This window comes from Lutzomyia longipalpis, chromosome 1 (genome assembly GCF_024334085.1).
Source record: "Lutzomyia longipalpis isolate SR_M1_2022 chromosome 1, ASM2433408v1".
In the NCBI taxonomy this organism is placed as follows: domain Eukaryota; kingdom Metazoa; phylum Arthropoda; class Insecta; order Diptera; family Psychodidae; genus Lutzomyia; species Lutzomyia longipalpis.
In genome coordinates this window covers 37,914,520-37,927,477 of record NC_074707.1, presented here as the reverse complement: position 1 = coordinate 37,927,477, position 12,958 = coordinate 37,914,520, and the positions used below count along the sequence as shown (strand labels likewise).

Sequence of the window (12,958 nt, the reverse complement as noted above, 5' to 3'; positions counted from 1 at the left end):
TGCAAAATACCAAAGAAATTCTCCCAAAAATTCTCTTGAAAAAATTGAGAGAAGAAAATAGATAAAAAGAAATTGATTTAATTATTTAAAAAAATAAACTTTAGCGATACATTCGTATCGATCACCGCCAAAGCCAGGATATGGTTTCAAAACATCAACCCTCCCGGCATCCATGAGAAATGGTTACAGTTCTGTAAGTTTCAAAACAAAAAGCAAACAAATCTCTTATGAAAAGAAAAGCAAGTGTGAAGCATAAAATGATGGAAATGCTGATTGATTGATTGAATTTCACATTCTCTATCACTTCTTGATTCTGGCTTTTGAGAACTAACAACAACAACACCAAAAACCCACCACTAATAAAAAGAAAAATCAGTGAGAGAGAAAAATTCATTAGATTCATTTTGGCTAGTGGTGTGTCGATAGTTTGTACATTTCTTAAAAATATTTTTTCTTCTCATTTTCATATAAAATAATTTTACCTGCATTCTCTTGTAGAATAATTTTTATTTGCCAAAGAGAAAATTCTTTCAAAAAGAATTTCTTGCTAATCGCATCTTCGACGTAGCCTTCTACTAAAAGAAACATTTATAATTAATTAATCATTCATAGAAAAAAAATAACGAAGAAACAACTAATATTAATTAATATTTCTTCACGATGCTTCCTCACACTCTTGCCCTCCACTTCAACAATTGGTCATTTTGTGGCACGATGAATTAACAAAGTGGTGAGTTCTTTGAGACAAATTCCAAAACCTGGGTACGGCTTGGCTGCCCGTTCGCATACATTCAGTTCTGCTACAACGACTGGTTCCGCCCAGGGTGCCCCTGTAAGCTTTCACTGTGTATAAATTCTTTTTATTATTTTTCAGTTTATTTTACTTTCTTATTATTTCTCTTATTTATTTCCCTTTAAAAGTAAAAAAAAATGTCTTGGATGTTCGTTTATTTTCCCCATGAAAGCGCTTCTGTTGCACCCTCAGCTTTTGGCTTCTATTTCAAATTTTATTGTGCACAATTTTTCATGAATTCTAGTTTAGATGTGTTGTAGGTTTAGTAGGTAGAACTGTAGGATTCTAGGGGGAAAAGGAAAATTTAATTAAAAGGTTAAAAGGAATTTTTTAAAAATAATTTAGAAAATATTTCTTTAAAAATTTGTATTCAAAAATGAAATAAGGCAGAAAGTAAAACAGCTAAAATTTAGTTCTTCGGAACATGAGAAACCAGAAACAATTTCACGGAACGTCACAAACCTGAAACAAGTTTTGTAAATCATGTAAACTATAAAACAAACTTTAAGATGTCTAGAATCTCAAAAATTGTTTAATGGTGCTATGCAGGAAAAGAATGTCAAGAAAAAATGATCATGACATTTTTTCCTGACATTTTTTTGTCATTCTATCTCACTCCCACTAATGTATTTTCCTATCTTTCGTCTTTCTCTGACGCATGCTTCCGACATTTTCATCATTCTTTTTTGTGCACTCAACATGTTTTTCATTTCGTATTATTTTCTCAGTATTTGGGGATATTTTTCCATGAAAAAGTGAAAATGGGCTTTCCTGAAGTGGGAAAATGAAGTGTTCCTGAAGTGTTCTCAGTGCCAGGAAAGCCGTGAAAAGTGGAAATTTATGGTCATTTAGCGGCCAAATATGTGCAAATGCGCGAAGTGAAAAATCAAAACATTCTTTCCCTGACCAATTTTTACGGGATACTTTTCTGGATTTTCACCACACAAATCACTTCTTGCGGGCTTTTTGTACCTTCCTACAGGTCATCTGCAGAGGGAAGGTCTGCTTGGGGTCAGGGAAATGCTTTCTGGGTGGTGGAATCCCACCTAACGCGAAAAACTGGTCCGGGAGTGAATGTTTTGCTGTCGAACTTCACTGTTTTCACTTATTTGACCGATAAATACCCACGATTTTCCACTTTTCACACTTTCACAGGCACTAAGAACACTTCCACAAGCAGCTTTTCACTTTTTCCGAGATAAAATATCACAATTCACAGAGAAAATTGACGAAAAATAAGAAACGTGTTGACTACGCAAAAGCTTGAAAAACAATGTCGCAAGAACATGTTTTTTTCTGTCATTCTTTTTCCAGCTCTTGTGAAGTCAACGTATTTGTAAGTTTTCTGCAATTTTCTCTGTAAATTGTGATATTTTAGCTCGGGAAAAGTGAAAAGCGGCTTGTGGAAGTGTTCTAAGTGCCTGTGAAAGTGTGAAAAGTGGAAAATCGGGGGTATTTATTGGCCAAATAAGTAAAAACTGTGCAGTTTCTATAGCAAAACATTCACTCCCGGACCAGTTTTTCCGTGTTCAGGTGGAATTCCACCACCCAGGAAGCATTTTCCTGCCCCCCACACAGACCTTCCTTGTTGCAGATGACCTGTGGGAAAGCCCAAAAAACCTGCAGGAAGTGATTTGTGTCGTGAAAATACAGAAAAATTGGTCAGGGAAAGAATGTTTTGATTTTTCACTTCGCGCATTTGCACATATTTGGCCGCTAAATGACCATAAATTTCCACTTTTCACGGCTTTCCTGGCACTGAGAACACTTCAGGAAAGCCCATTTTCACTTTTTCATGGAAAAATATCCCCAAATACTGAGAAAATAATACGAAATGAAAAACATGTTGAGTGCACAAAAAAGAATGATGAAAATGTCGGAAGCATGCGTCAGAGAAAGACGAAAGATAGGAAAATACATTAGTGGGAGTGAGATAGAATGACAAAAAAATGTCAGGAAAAAATGTCATGATCATTTTTTCTTGACATTCTTTTCCTGCATAGCACCATAAAACATGAAAAAACCCGAAAAACCAAAAAAATCTAAAGCAATTTCTGCGAAACACGAGAACCTAGAAAAAAATTCTAGGGCGTTAAGTATAAAAATAAAAATTTCTCACACATAAGAAATTAAAAAAATATATATATTGCAGAAAGTCAAAAACCAGATTCAAGTTCATTGGAAGATGATAAACTCATTAAAAAGGACAGAAAGTAAAAAAAACGCTTTTCCGATCACTGAAGGTTTTCTTTCAGTAAAAATTGTTTAAAAAAAAAATGGCTTTCTGGAACATGAGAAACCGCAAAACAGACAACAAAAGAATATAAGAAACCAAAAAATGGTACTGAACCTCAAAAAACCGTTTCAGATTCTTTGAAAAGAGAAATTAGAATAAATCCACAGAAAGTGAAATATCAAAAAGTAGTTCTCCAGTACACAGGAAACTAGAAATCGTTTCATCCAATAGAAAATCTGAAACTTACTCTACAATGGATCGTATTGTAAAAATCGAAAAAGGCTTTAAAATTACTTTAAGGAAAACAAGGAAATTAATAAAAAATATAAATCTTTAAAAAAAAATGAAAAATATATTCATGAAACAGGAAAACATTAAAAAATAATTGCCTGGAGAACCATAAACTAGGAAAGATTCTCTCAAATGATTTTCAAAATTTCTTTTTATAGACTTGTGAGAAAAAGAATATTTTTTCCATTCTGCGAAACTTTATATATTTTTGGATATTTTATCTTATTCCTTAACTTCTTAGTTTTCTAAACTCGAATGAATTCGGTTAAGGGAAAAGTTTTAGAACTTCTTACATGAAGTTTAAAGAATTTAGGTAAGGAACTGGCTTTTCTAGATAATTTTGAAGTCAGACTTTGCAAAACTTAAAAAATCTGGCAAACTGAGTTTAGGGAATCAGTTTTACCAGTATCAGTATTACTAGTTCCTCTTGGTTCTACTTCTCCGTAACCAGTAAGAAATTCCTTTGAGTTGTAGCTTCTCCAAAGACCATCCACTCCATATTGTAGGTTTTTCTATAAACTTTCCTTTTCAAAATCATGCTTAAAACTAAAAAAAAGTGTTTTAATTGTATTTCACTTTAGAGAACATTCTTCATGACTGCACTTGTAGTAGATTAGTAACCCCACATACACGCTTATTTCTAATCACTTTGCATGTCTTTACTAATTTTATTTCTTTGCTTTTCATTTGATTATGTGTGTGAGAAATTAGATATTTTTTTCATTCATCCGTGGTCAAGATTTTAATACAATTTTTCTGCTTTGCTGCACCTTCGCCAGTTGCGGACTCTTTAACAGAGTTTAAATGGTTTAAATTGAAAGAAGAAATGAAAAAAAACTTCTTTCCCACTGCGAATGGCGCGCATTCATTTAATTATATTGTACTGATTTGTGTGCAGAAATAATTAGTGTGCTTCTGTTAAATTGCTAATGAAAAACTCAATTATGTGAGAGAGAAAGAGAGAGACTAAGGTGTGTTGGTTAATGCTTAAAGTAGTAGAAAAGTTCTTTTTTAGATGGAAAATATTTTGCTTTTAGTGTGAAGATATGAATGGCAAACAAATATTTTGCTGGAAAAAAAGAAAACAACAAAATATTACTGACCTCTCCCACAGGATTTCTCCTTTGGCGGTCTTGGCGACAAGACACACAGCACGGAGTTTAGTTGTGGCAAATCAGATGGTAAGTTTGATGATTTTTTTCTTTGCTAAAAGAAAAGTAGTTTAGTTTTTTTTTGCATTTGCGTGATCGTGCAGTTTCCGTGGATTCGATAACGGAAGGCGATCGGCGTGCATTGATGGCAGCTGAATTGCCCGTTTCGAGCACATATTCCGGTGGCATTGCGTACCACTACCCACAGCCAGGGCTCATCCGTCGCAGTTTACCCAATATGGCGCACTCAATGCTAGTCCATGAACCGGCCAAAATCTACCCCTATCACCTACTACTTATCACCAACTACCGTCTGCCTGCAGATGTGGATCGATGCAATTTGGAGGTGACCCTCTTTGCTAATTTCTCCCGTCTATGTCTAACTTTTGTCTCAGTTTTTACCCCGCCTTACTCCCAAACTCGTAATAAGTAGCATGCAGTATTTGGCGTAATGCTAATTAAATTATCAATTCCTCTTCTAGCGTCACCTCTCTGACGTTGAATTTGAAGCAATACTACAGTGTACTAGGGCAGAATTCTATCGACTACCTCAGTGGCGTAGGAATGAATTGAAGAGGCGGTGTCGTCTATTCTAAGAAATAAGACAGAGAGAGAGAGTAATTGAAAAAAAAAATGAAAGCTTTCAACTCACAACACAAAATACTTCACACGTTTAAGCTATATTTGGGATGAGCTTTTTTATTATTTTATATTAATAACAAATAGAATTCAGAGGAAGGGACTACAGACGTTTTATATTAAATGGACAAAACCTTTGCAGAAGGATCTAGAGTTGGTCATTTCGAAATAAAAAAAAAATAAATCTTTTACTTACAAATATATAAAAAAGATCCTTCAAGGATATTTTTAAGATTTTGATTATATTATAGGTTAAAAGTTTTGGAAGATTCGGAAATGTTTCAGATTTAACGTTTCTAAAACCGTTAGATTAAAAATCGTTTAGGCTAAACAAGAAAAGGTCGTAAATAAAGAGCTCATGAAAATTTTGAAATTAAGTTTTTTATATTAAATTTTGAGAATATTTTTTTAAAAGAAGAAAAATATTTGAAAACCTTAAATTCGGAGATATTCTAAAACGGTTTAGATATTCCGGATAAACCAATTTGGAGACATAATAAATATTTAAATATATTCAGTAAAACGAAAATGTTTAATTTTAGATCAAATTTAAAATTTTTCAAATTTGAAGATTTTGAAATTTTCCAAGTAAATGTCAGATATTTGAAATGATTTGAAATATTCAGAAATTATTCAAAATGTTCGATTTATTTCCAGAACATTCAAATACATTTTATTTTAAAAATTAAAAAAAAATGTTTTGATTCTTTAACATTGAGGCTCTCATTGGGTCTTCATCAGTTCCTTAAACTCTGTAAATTTTGTTTTTATCCTTTAAATAGCCAACTCTTAATTCCTTTTGCAAAAACGTTAATCTGTAAAATCTCTAATCTCTGATAAAGGCAGTAAAAATTTGACAGAAATGCATTTAAAAAAATAAAAGTTATGCAAAATAAAATCCAATTGCGAGCTGTTAGAAAAGAAAAATTAAGAAAAAAAGAGAAAAATAAAATGTCTTTATAGGCTTCTCTGTATACTAAATGTTGGCATTAATTGTTGCAGCATTTTGTGAAATAAATTTCGCAGTGGGTGATGTGAATAATATATTTATAGGAACAATTCAAAAATTAAAAAGTAAAAAAAAAAAACAAAACAAAATTCACTTCATTAGCTTACGAAAATCATCCATTTTTTACAAGATGAAAAAAAACAAGTTACAACCTCTTCAGAAAATAAATAAAGCATTAAGGAAGTAAATAATAATAAAATTCACACAACTTTGCTATAAATAAAAATTAATGAAGTAAAAAAAATTGATAGCATCTTAAATCGTGTTAAATTGATATATAGATGAAGCTATATATTCTATTTGAATTATTATATTGATGATAGGAGAAAAAAAGTGAAAAAAGAGGTGAAAAGAAGAAACTATATATTTCTATATTGGAGAAGCGATTGCGGGGGTAAAAAAAAAAGAAAACTTTTACTTATAGCGAGTAATTTAAAAATATCTATAGCGTAGGTTTGGAATTTTCAAGGGAGAGTGCCGAAAGGATAATGACGTGAAAAATACTAATTAAAAAAAAAAGCTACAAACTACCAAAGGATTTATTCAAAATTTTTCTATTATTAAAGAAATAAAAGAAAAGAAAAAACAACAACAGAGAAGCATCCCAAGTGTTAATCAAATTATTATAAAATATATCCGCTTCATTGTATACAAAGAAATCTGCAGCGCGTCTTTTTTTACGTGGAAATTTTTTATCCATTTGTAAGCGAGGCATTAACATTTCTACACAAACTTTATTGTTTTGTAAATTATTTATAAACCTTTACCATTTTCTTCCTCCCCCCTTTAAATTATTCAAGCAGAATATTTTTTCGTATTTTTATAGTGCTTTTTATTTTATTTTTTTGCGAATATTGCAAAAAATCTTTGATGCATCACTTGTCCATCACAAAGCAAAAGAAAAGAAGAATATTATGGCTAGAGTGGTAAAGAATGAAATTCTTTTGAGATTGAGAATCGCAGCTAAAAAATATTTATATTTAATTTTCATTAGAAAGTAATTTAATTTTTTTGTTCTTATTTTTCTTTAAAAAAAATTATCACGTATTTTCAATGTGACCAATTTTTCAATCACGAAGCTCATTGGATCATTTTTTACATTTTTAATAATAATTCAAATTAAGGAATTAAAAAAAAATAAAATAAAATCCAAAATATTACATCACAGAAAGCCTAAAAATAGAGTAATGGTGACACAGTCTGTTCAATGAGCGTGAATTTTAAATGAAAGGTTAATTTTTTTGAATCAGTTACAGATTTTTATTTTAAATGGTTTTTAGATGTTTGAAAGATTTTCATAGAGATTCTGGGACATTGAAGTTGGGAAATTAACTTTCAGAACTATCAAGCTTTGTAATTTTTTTGACAACTATATTCAGGAAATTTGACAGATAATTTTTCCGGAAGTCTTGAAAAATCATAATTTTGAAATGTTAATTTTCATTTTTTTTAAATAAAATTTGACAGTTCAAATCTTTTAAAAGTTTCGGAAAGATGAGAAGCAATTTTCATTTTCCTGAAAATGAAACTTCAAACGTAACTACCTATTCGGAAGAATATTTTGTGAGCTTTTGAAAATAAAGCCGAAATCCTAATAAAAACAGCAGCTAATAATTTACATTTAAAAACTTTGACAGCTAATCTTATGTCAAACAATGACAGTACGTTAAAATTTCCGAAAAAAAAACAACTTGAAGATTCCGGAAAAAGATCACGTCATTCGACCTTTTCCCTCTGGAATAACTATGAAATTCATTTAAATAAAAGCCATTGAGAAAATTGAATCCCATTGAAATGCAAATTTTCTTAATTTTATAAATTCAATTTATTGTCTCCTATTTTTCGATCGATAAATTATATATAATTTTAAGTGAAAAAAAAAATGAAAAAGATGCGAAGGAGAAATTTTAATTATATATTTACTATTTACTGTAACTAGAGAGATGATAATAAAAATGCCAGATAAATGATTCAGCCAGACTTGAATGGGAATCTTTGGTGTATTGCTGACATGTTGTCCAGCGTCAAAGGGGCCTTCTACGGGGGTGGTGTCCATCCACCGAAAGCCTCTTCAAGATGTTTGGCCATTGCAAGGCAGAGACGATCTTGATGCGGTGCTGCAACCACTTGAACGCCCATGGGGAGGCCATCTGGGGAGAGTCCCGTAGGAACGTGCGTTGATGGCAAACCGAGGGCATTGAAGATGATCACATAGGCCAGAGAACTGAGATTCACGGCGTACTCGTAGTGCCGCCAAGCAGTTGTTGAGCATGTAGGGATCACGAGAACCCCATCAGTACCCAAAACATCAATCAGATGACTCTTAATTTGATCTCCTAGCATTCTGTAGCGAAGGTTGTCTCGTTCCCCGATAAATCCCTTCTGGTCGACAATTAGATTGAACACCAATGCGGCGAAGGTGAATTGAGATTTTCCAATCATAGACAATAGAAGTTCCCAGTAAATGCTCTTGCAGAAGTCAGGATTCAGTGGGTCTGATGTAACGTAAACAGCCGGAACATTTGTCAAGTGGGACAGGGAGATTTCAATTGCTTTCGTCAGGTCTAAGTTTAACTGAAAGGTGAAAAAAATTAATTTATTAAACATTAATTTATAAAGCGCGAAGGATTTCTAGGTGGACTTAAAAATTCAAATTCAGATTAATGTCTGGCCAGGAATTTAACAGAAAAATTATTTTCTGGCCAGAATCTTCAGGAACTTCAGAGAAAAGAATAATTCTCTTGCAAGAAATAGGAGTTTCAAAGAAAAAAATGATTTTCTGGCCAGATATTTCAGGAAATTGAAAAGAAAAATTGATTTTCTGGGCAGAAATTTCAAGAATTTAAGAAATAAAAAAAATCTGACAATAAATTCAAAGAATTTGAAAAATCAAATGATTTTCTAATCAAAACTTTCAAAAAAAATCGAGGCCTAAAACTTCAGGAATTTTCATTAAAAATTGTTTTTCAGGTCATAAATTTCAGAAATTTAAAAGAAAAATTAATTTTCGAGGCCTGAAACTTCGGGAATTGTCAATAAGAATGGTTTTTCAGGTCAAAAATTTCAGGAGTTTGAAAGAAAAACTGAATTATCTGGCCAGAATTTTCAAGAATTTCAAAGAAAAATTAATTTTCTCGCAAAAAATTATCGGGGTTTTAAAGAAAATTCAATTTTCCTCAGAAATTATAAGAAATTAAAAACAAAAAAAATGATTTTCAGAGGCCAGAAAACTCCAGGAGTTTGAATGAAAAAATGGAAAAAATTGATTTCCTATTTAGGAATCTCAAGAATTCTATATATAGGCATTTATCTTAATTTCTCTTTGGAAACCTTGACAAAGAATTTTGCGCTTATTCGCAAAATTTACGATATTTTTTATGTGATAATTTTATGATAATTTGTTGTCTGGCAGGCAATTTATACCTCATTTACGTGCTATTAAGTCACAATTAGAGGCTCCTTCTATTTTATTGATGCACTAAATATCGCGAGTTTTTCTTCAAATCTATGCAGTAATGTGGGTTTCAATGGGATTTTCCATATATTGCAAATTTGAACTTACAGGTGTTGTTCGACTTCCAATTTCCTCAAAATGATGCACAACTCTGCGGAAGTTGGTGCGTGTGTCCTCTGTTAGGGGTACAATGAGGGGTCCTTTGATTTCTTCAAAGTGAAAGACTTTGATGTCCTTCCATGAGATTGGTTCTAGGAGATTCAATTGGGCGGCATTTGGTCCAGCCATGATGTGCAGAAGAAGTGGGAGATCCTTGGCGTAGCGACACATGGGTCCAATGACTAGGTAGTCAGCTCCAATGGGATCTCGAGGGAAGGGTGCATGGCCGGCAATTGAAACCACGCGACGTGTGGGTTTGTGCCCGAAGACACCATTAAAGAGCGATGGTATCCTTATGGATCCTGCAATGTCTGATCCCACACCAAAAAGGGAAGCTCCCGATCCGAGAAGAGCTCCCTAAATTAATTGGAAAAAAAAATTAAATACTTTTTGTATTAGGCGCAGGATTAAGGGGTAGGGACTCACCTCTCCCCCAGATGATCCTCCTGAGCTCCTCTGTGCATTGTAGGGATTAAGGGTGCGTCCAGTGACATAGTTAAAAGATTCCCAGTTGAAGCAGAATTCCGGTGTGTTGGAGACGAGAAGTGGAATAGCTCCAGCATCCAGGAGACGTCCCACAACTTCTCCATTCTCCGTACTCCGATACTTTGCTCTTAGCAGGCTTCCCTGTGTGCAGAGGAAGTTCCTCAGGCGACAACTTTCCTTAACTGTAAATGGAACACCGAGGAGGGGATAGGTGAGCTTGAGCTCTTCCGCGGGAGTTTCTTGGCACATCTTGTCCGCCTTTTTTGCGAGGGTCAGTGCCTGCGGGAAGCCACTCTCGACGATGGCATTGATGAAGGGATTCACAGCACCTATTCGCTCAATATACGCCGCAACTGCATCCTCCGACTTGATCTAAAAGCATAGAAAATACCTTAATGAAGCCTTATTTGCCTAATCACTTTGAAGCTTTTACTAAAAAGCGCATCTCAGCGTGAATGCATCAATAATCTCTTATTTGCTTAAGCAATTCTCACACAAGTTATAAAAGTGGACTAGCAAAGTGAGTAAAGTTGTTTGCCTCGCGTGGACAAGCAAAAGCGCGGGGAATTTATGCAATTTCTCACTTTACAAGCGCCTCATACATCTGGCACAGCATCTCTTGTGGTGCGAGAGGCTGTGAGCAACATATGTGATGCGATCATGTCGACGATCACAAAAAAATCTCCATTGAATTACTTTTTTTTGCTTATTGAAAAATTCAAAACATTTTTTCCCTGCGATAACCCGGAACACTCAGGTTCACGTATGATTGTTCTGTGTGCTTATATAGCAATTAAATTGCGTTTCAACATTAACTATATATACGTAGGGAAGGTTGGGGCTAATTTATTCAAGTTGGGTAAAAAAATATTAAGATGGTTCTGAAGAAGAAGAATAAATTGAAGAAATAAAGCTTTTTTCGGAAAATTCACTGAGCTTTTCCGAGCTTTTTTCATAAATGTCCTAAATCTGTGTATAGTAAAAGTGGGGCTGAAGCAATCATTAATTTTTTGGTAAAGGAAATTTATTATTTCTCTTATTTATTTGAACATAAAATTTTGATTACAGTCATTACAGTCCAATTAAAATAATTTTCTTGCTTTTTTATTGCTTTTAAATAACTTTAGAATTTATTCAGAGAAAAAATGCTTCGTCTCAAAGTAAAACAAAAAAGTTTTGTCTATAAAAACATATAAGAATCCACCTGAATGATACACACACTTAAAAAAGAACTCCATGAATTTTTATTTATTTTTATTAAGCAAAAATATATTTTCAAAGTGTATTTTGTTAAGAAATGTAAAACGAAAACTCTTTTGTAAAAAACGGCTTTTAATTTCACTATTAATTACGTCTTACGTGTGAGACGTAAAATAACAAATTTTATGTATTCTATTGGTTTTTAACGTATTAAGTTTATGATTCTTTAATATTTTAATAAATTATATTTTTAGTTAATGATTCATTAAGTCTTTTCTTAATTTTTTGGAATAAAAATCATTCAAAACTCTAACAGCTCTAACATGATTAAGCGGTCAGGCTTCATAATTTTAACAGGCAAAGCAAGTTCTTAAAAGAATCAATTTTAGAAGGCTAATAATGACATTGATAAATTTGGAATAAATTTGCAAAATTTAAATAATCACGAATGTTCCAAGAAACCCCACCTCCCCTACACATAGAAAGATAGTGTATGATTTAATTCAGTTGCTTAGATAAGCTCTATATCGTTAGATCACATTGAATTTCAAGTGGAATTACGTAAAAATGTAGATAAATGGAAGTTGTAGATAATTCTCACGATTGGGTAGAAAAACACAAATAAATTCACTGACCGATCGAGAAGAGATCAATTTAGTTCAGGAAGGTGTTTGAATATATATTGGTTCATTATTCAAATATTGCGTCGTTGCCAAATATATGTTCAAAAGTGAAAGCCCCCAAAGAACTTTATGTGGGTGGGTATGCTCACCTCTTGCGATCGAATTTTATCCGCAAGATCAATTGCAGGGATTTCGAGTAATTTATTTGAAAACTTTGGGAGCCTGTTTTTGGCATTGCGCGAATAGAATAGCCCAACATAGATTCGGTAGAATGGATCACTGATATAGTAGCAGGTTTTTAGGATGATGAGAAGTAATTTAAGAATATATTCCTTCATGATTTCCACGAAAACTATTTGTTGGTTTTCAGAGGAACTTTTCACAACACTTTTCCCATTTGCCGAGAGAGAAGAAATTAAACACTGATTTGCTGTTTTCTCTTCACTCTAAAATCACAGAGATGTTGTATCAGGAAAAAAACCACTCCGGACAATTAGCTGATAGAGCACCGATTGTAGCGGCTGCTGATGATCAACTGTCTGCCTCCACAGGCATTCTCCGACTATTTGCATTGTGGAATGTGAACAAGGCAGTAGTATTGAGTCTCACACTTGGGCATTATTTTTTTCTTCTCTTGCGCATTGCGATTAATTATCGGCTTTTTTCACTTTATTGTGGTTGGTTTTTCGGGTGACAACTTCACACAATTATGCGTTTTTGTGAAGATTCACAAAAGGAGACAAATTGCGCTTCTTTTAGATGATCACACAAAACACTTTAGCACATCATTAAGTTTTGGAGATGATAAATCGAGATTTTATTGCAGTTTCTGTGAAGAAAAATTTTAAAAAGGGTTACTTTAAAATAAACTTTTTTCTTAAACTTCATTATCTGGTTTTCATCTGAGATTGTTCAAT

General features: G+C 33.0%; 2 protein-coding genes across 8 annotated transcripts in view; one reads left to right on the top strand and one right to left on the bottom strand.

The window, feature by feature from the left end:
- The window catches only part of LOC129787188 (actin-binding LIM protein 1), a 31,677-nt gene extending 23,588 nt beyond the window's left edge, over window positions 1-8,089 (top strand). For 2 of the 7 annotated variants that reach the window (XM_055822555.1, XM_055822558.1), the window contains 4 exons: window positions 105-193; window positions 4,435-4,501; window positions 4,576-4,817; window positions 4,954-8,089. In XM_055822555.1, coding sequence (XP_055678530.1) covers window positions 105-193; window positions 4,435-4,501; window positions 4,576-4,817; window positions 4,954-5,067 — 512 coding nt within the window. In that variant the 3' untranslated portion in view covers window positions 5,068-8,089. Of the gene's footprint in view, window positions 1-104; window positions 194-728; window positions 848-4,434; window positions 4,502-4,575; window positions 4,818-4,953 lie in introns of those variants that run through there. The other 5 variants (XM_055822557.1, XM_055822554.1, XM_055822556.1 and 2 more) reach the window with 3 other exon arrangements.
- LOC129787196 (fatty-acid amide hydrolase 2-B-like) lies at window positions 7,921-12,623 on the bottom strand. The gene is made up of 4 exons (XM_055822575.1): window positions 12,191-12,623; window positions 10,159-10,590; window positions 9,682-10,089; window positions 7,921-8,693 (listed from the first exon to the last, which is right to left on the bottom strand). The coding sequence occupies exons 1-4, from the start codon at window positions 12,377-12,379 to the stop codon at window positions 8,157-8,159; spliced, it is 1,566 nt and encodes a 521-aa protein (XP_055678550.1). The 5' UTR covers window positions 12,380-12,623; the 3' UTR covers window positions 7,921-8,156.
- Window positions 12,624-12,958: the final 335 nt, after the last annotated feature.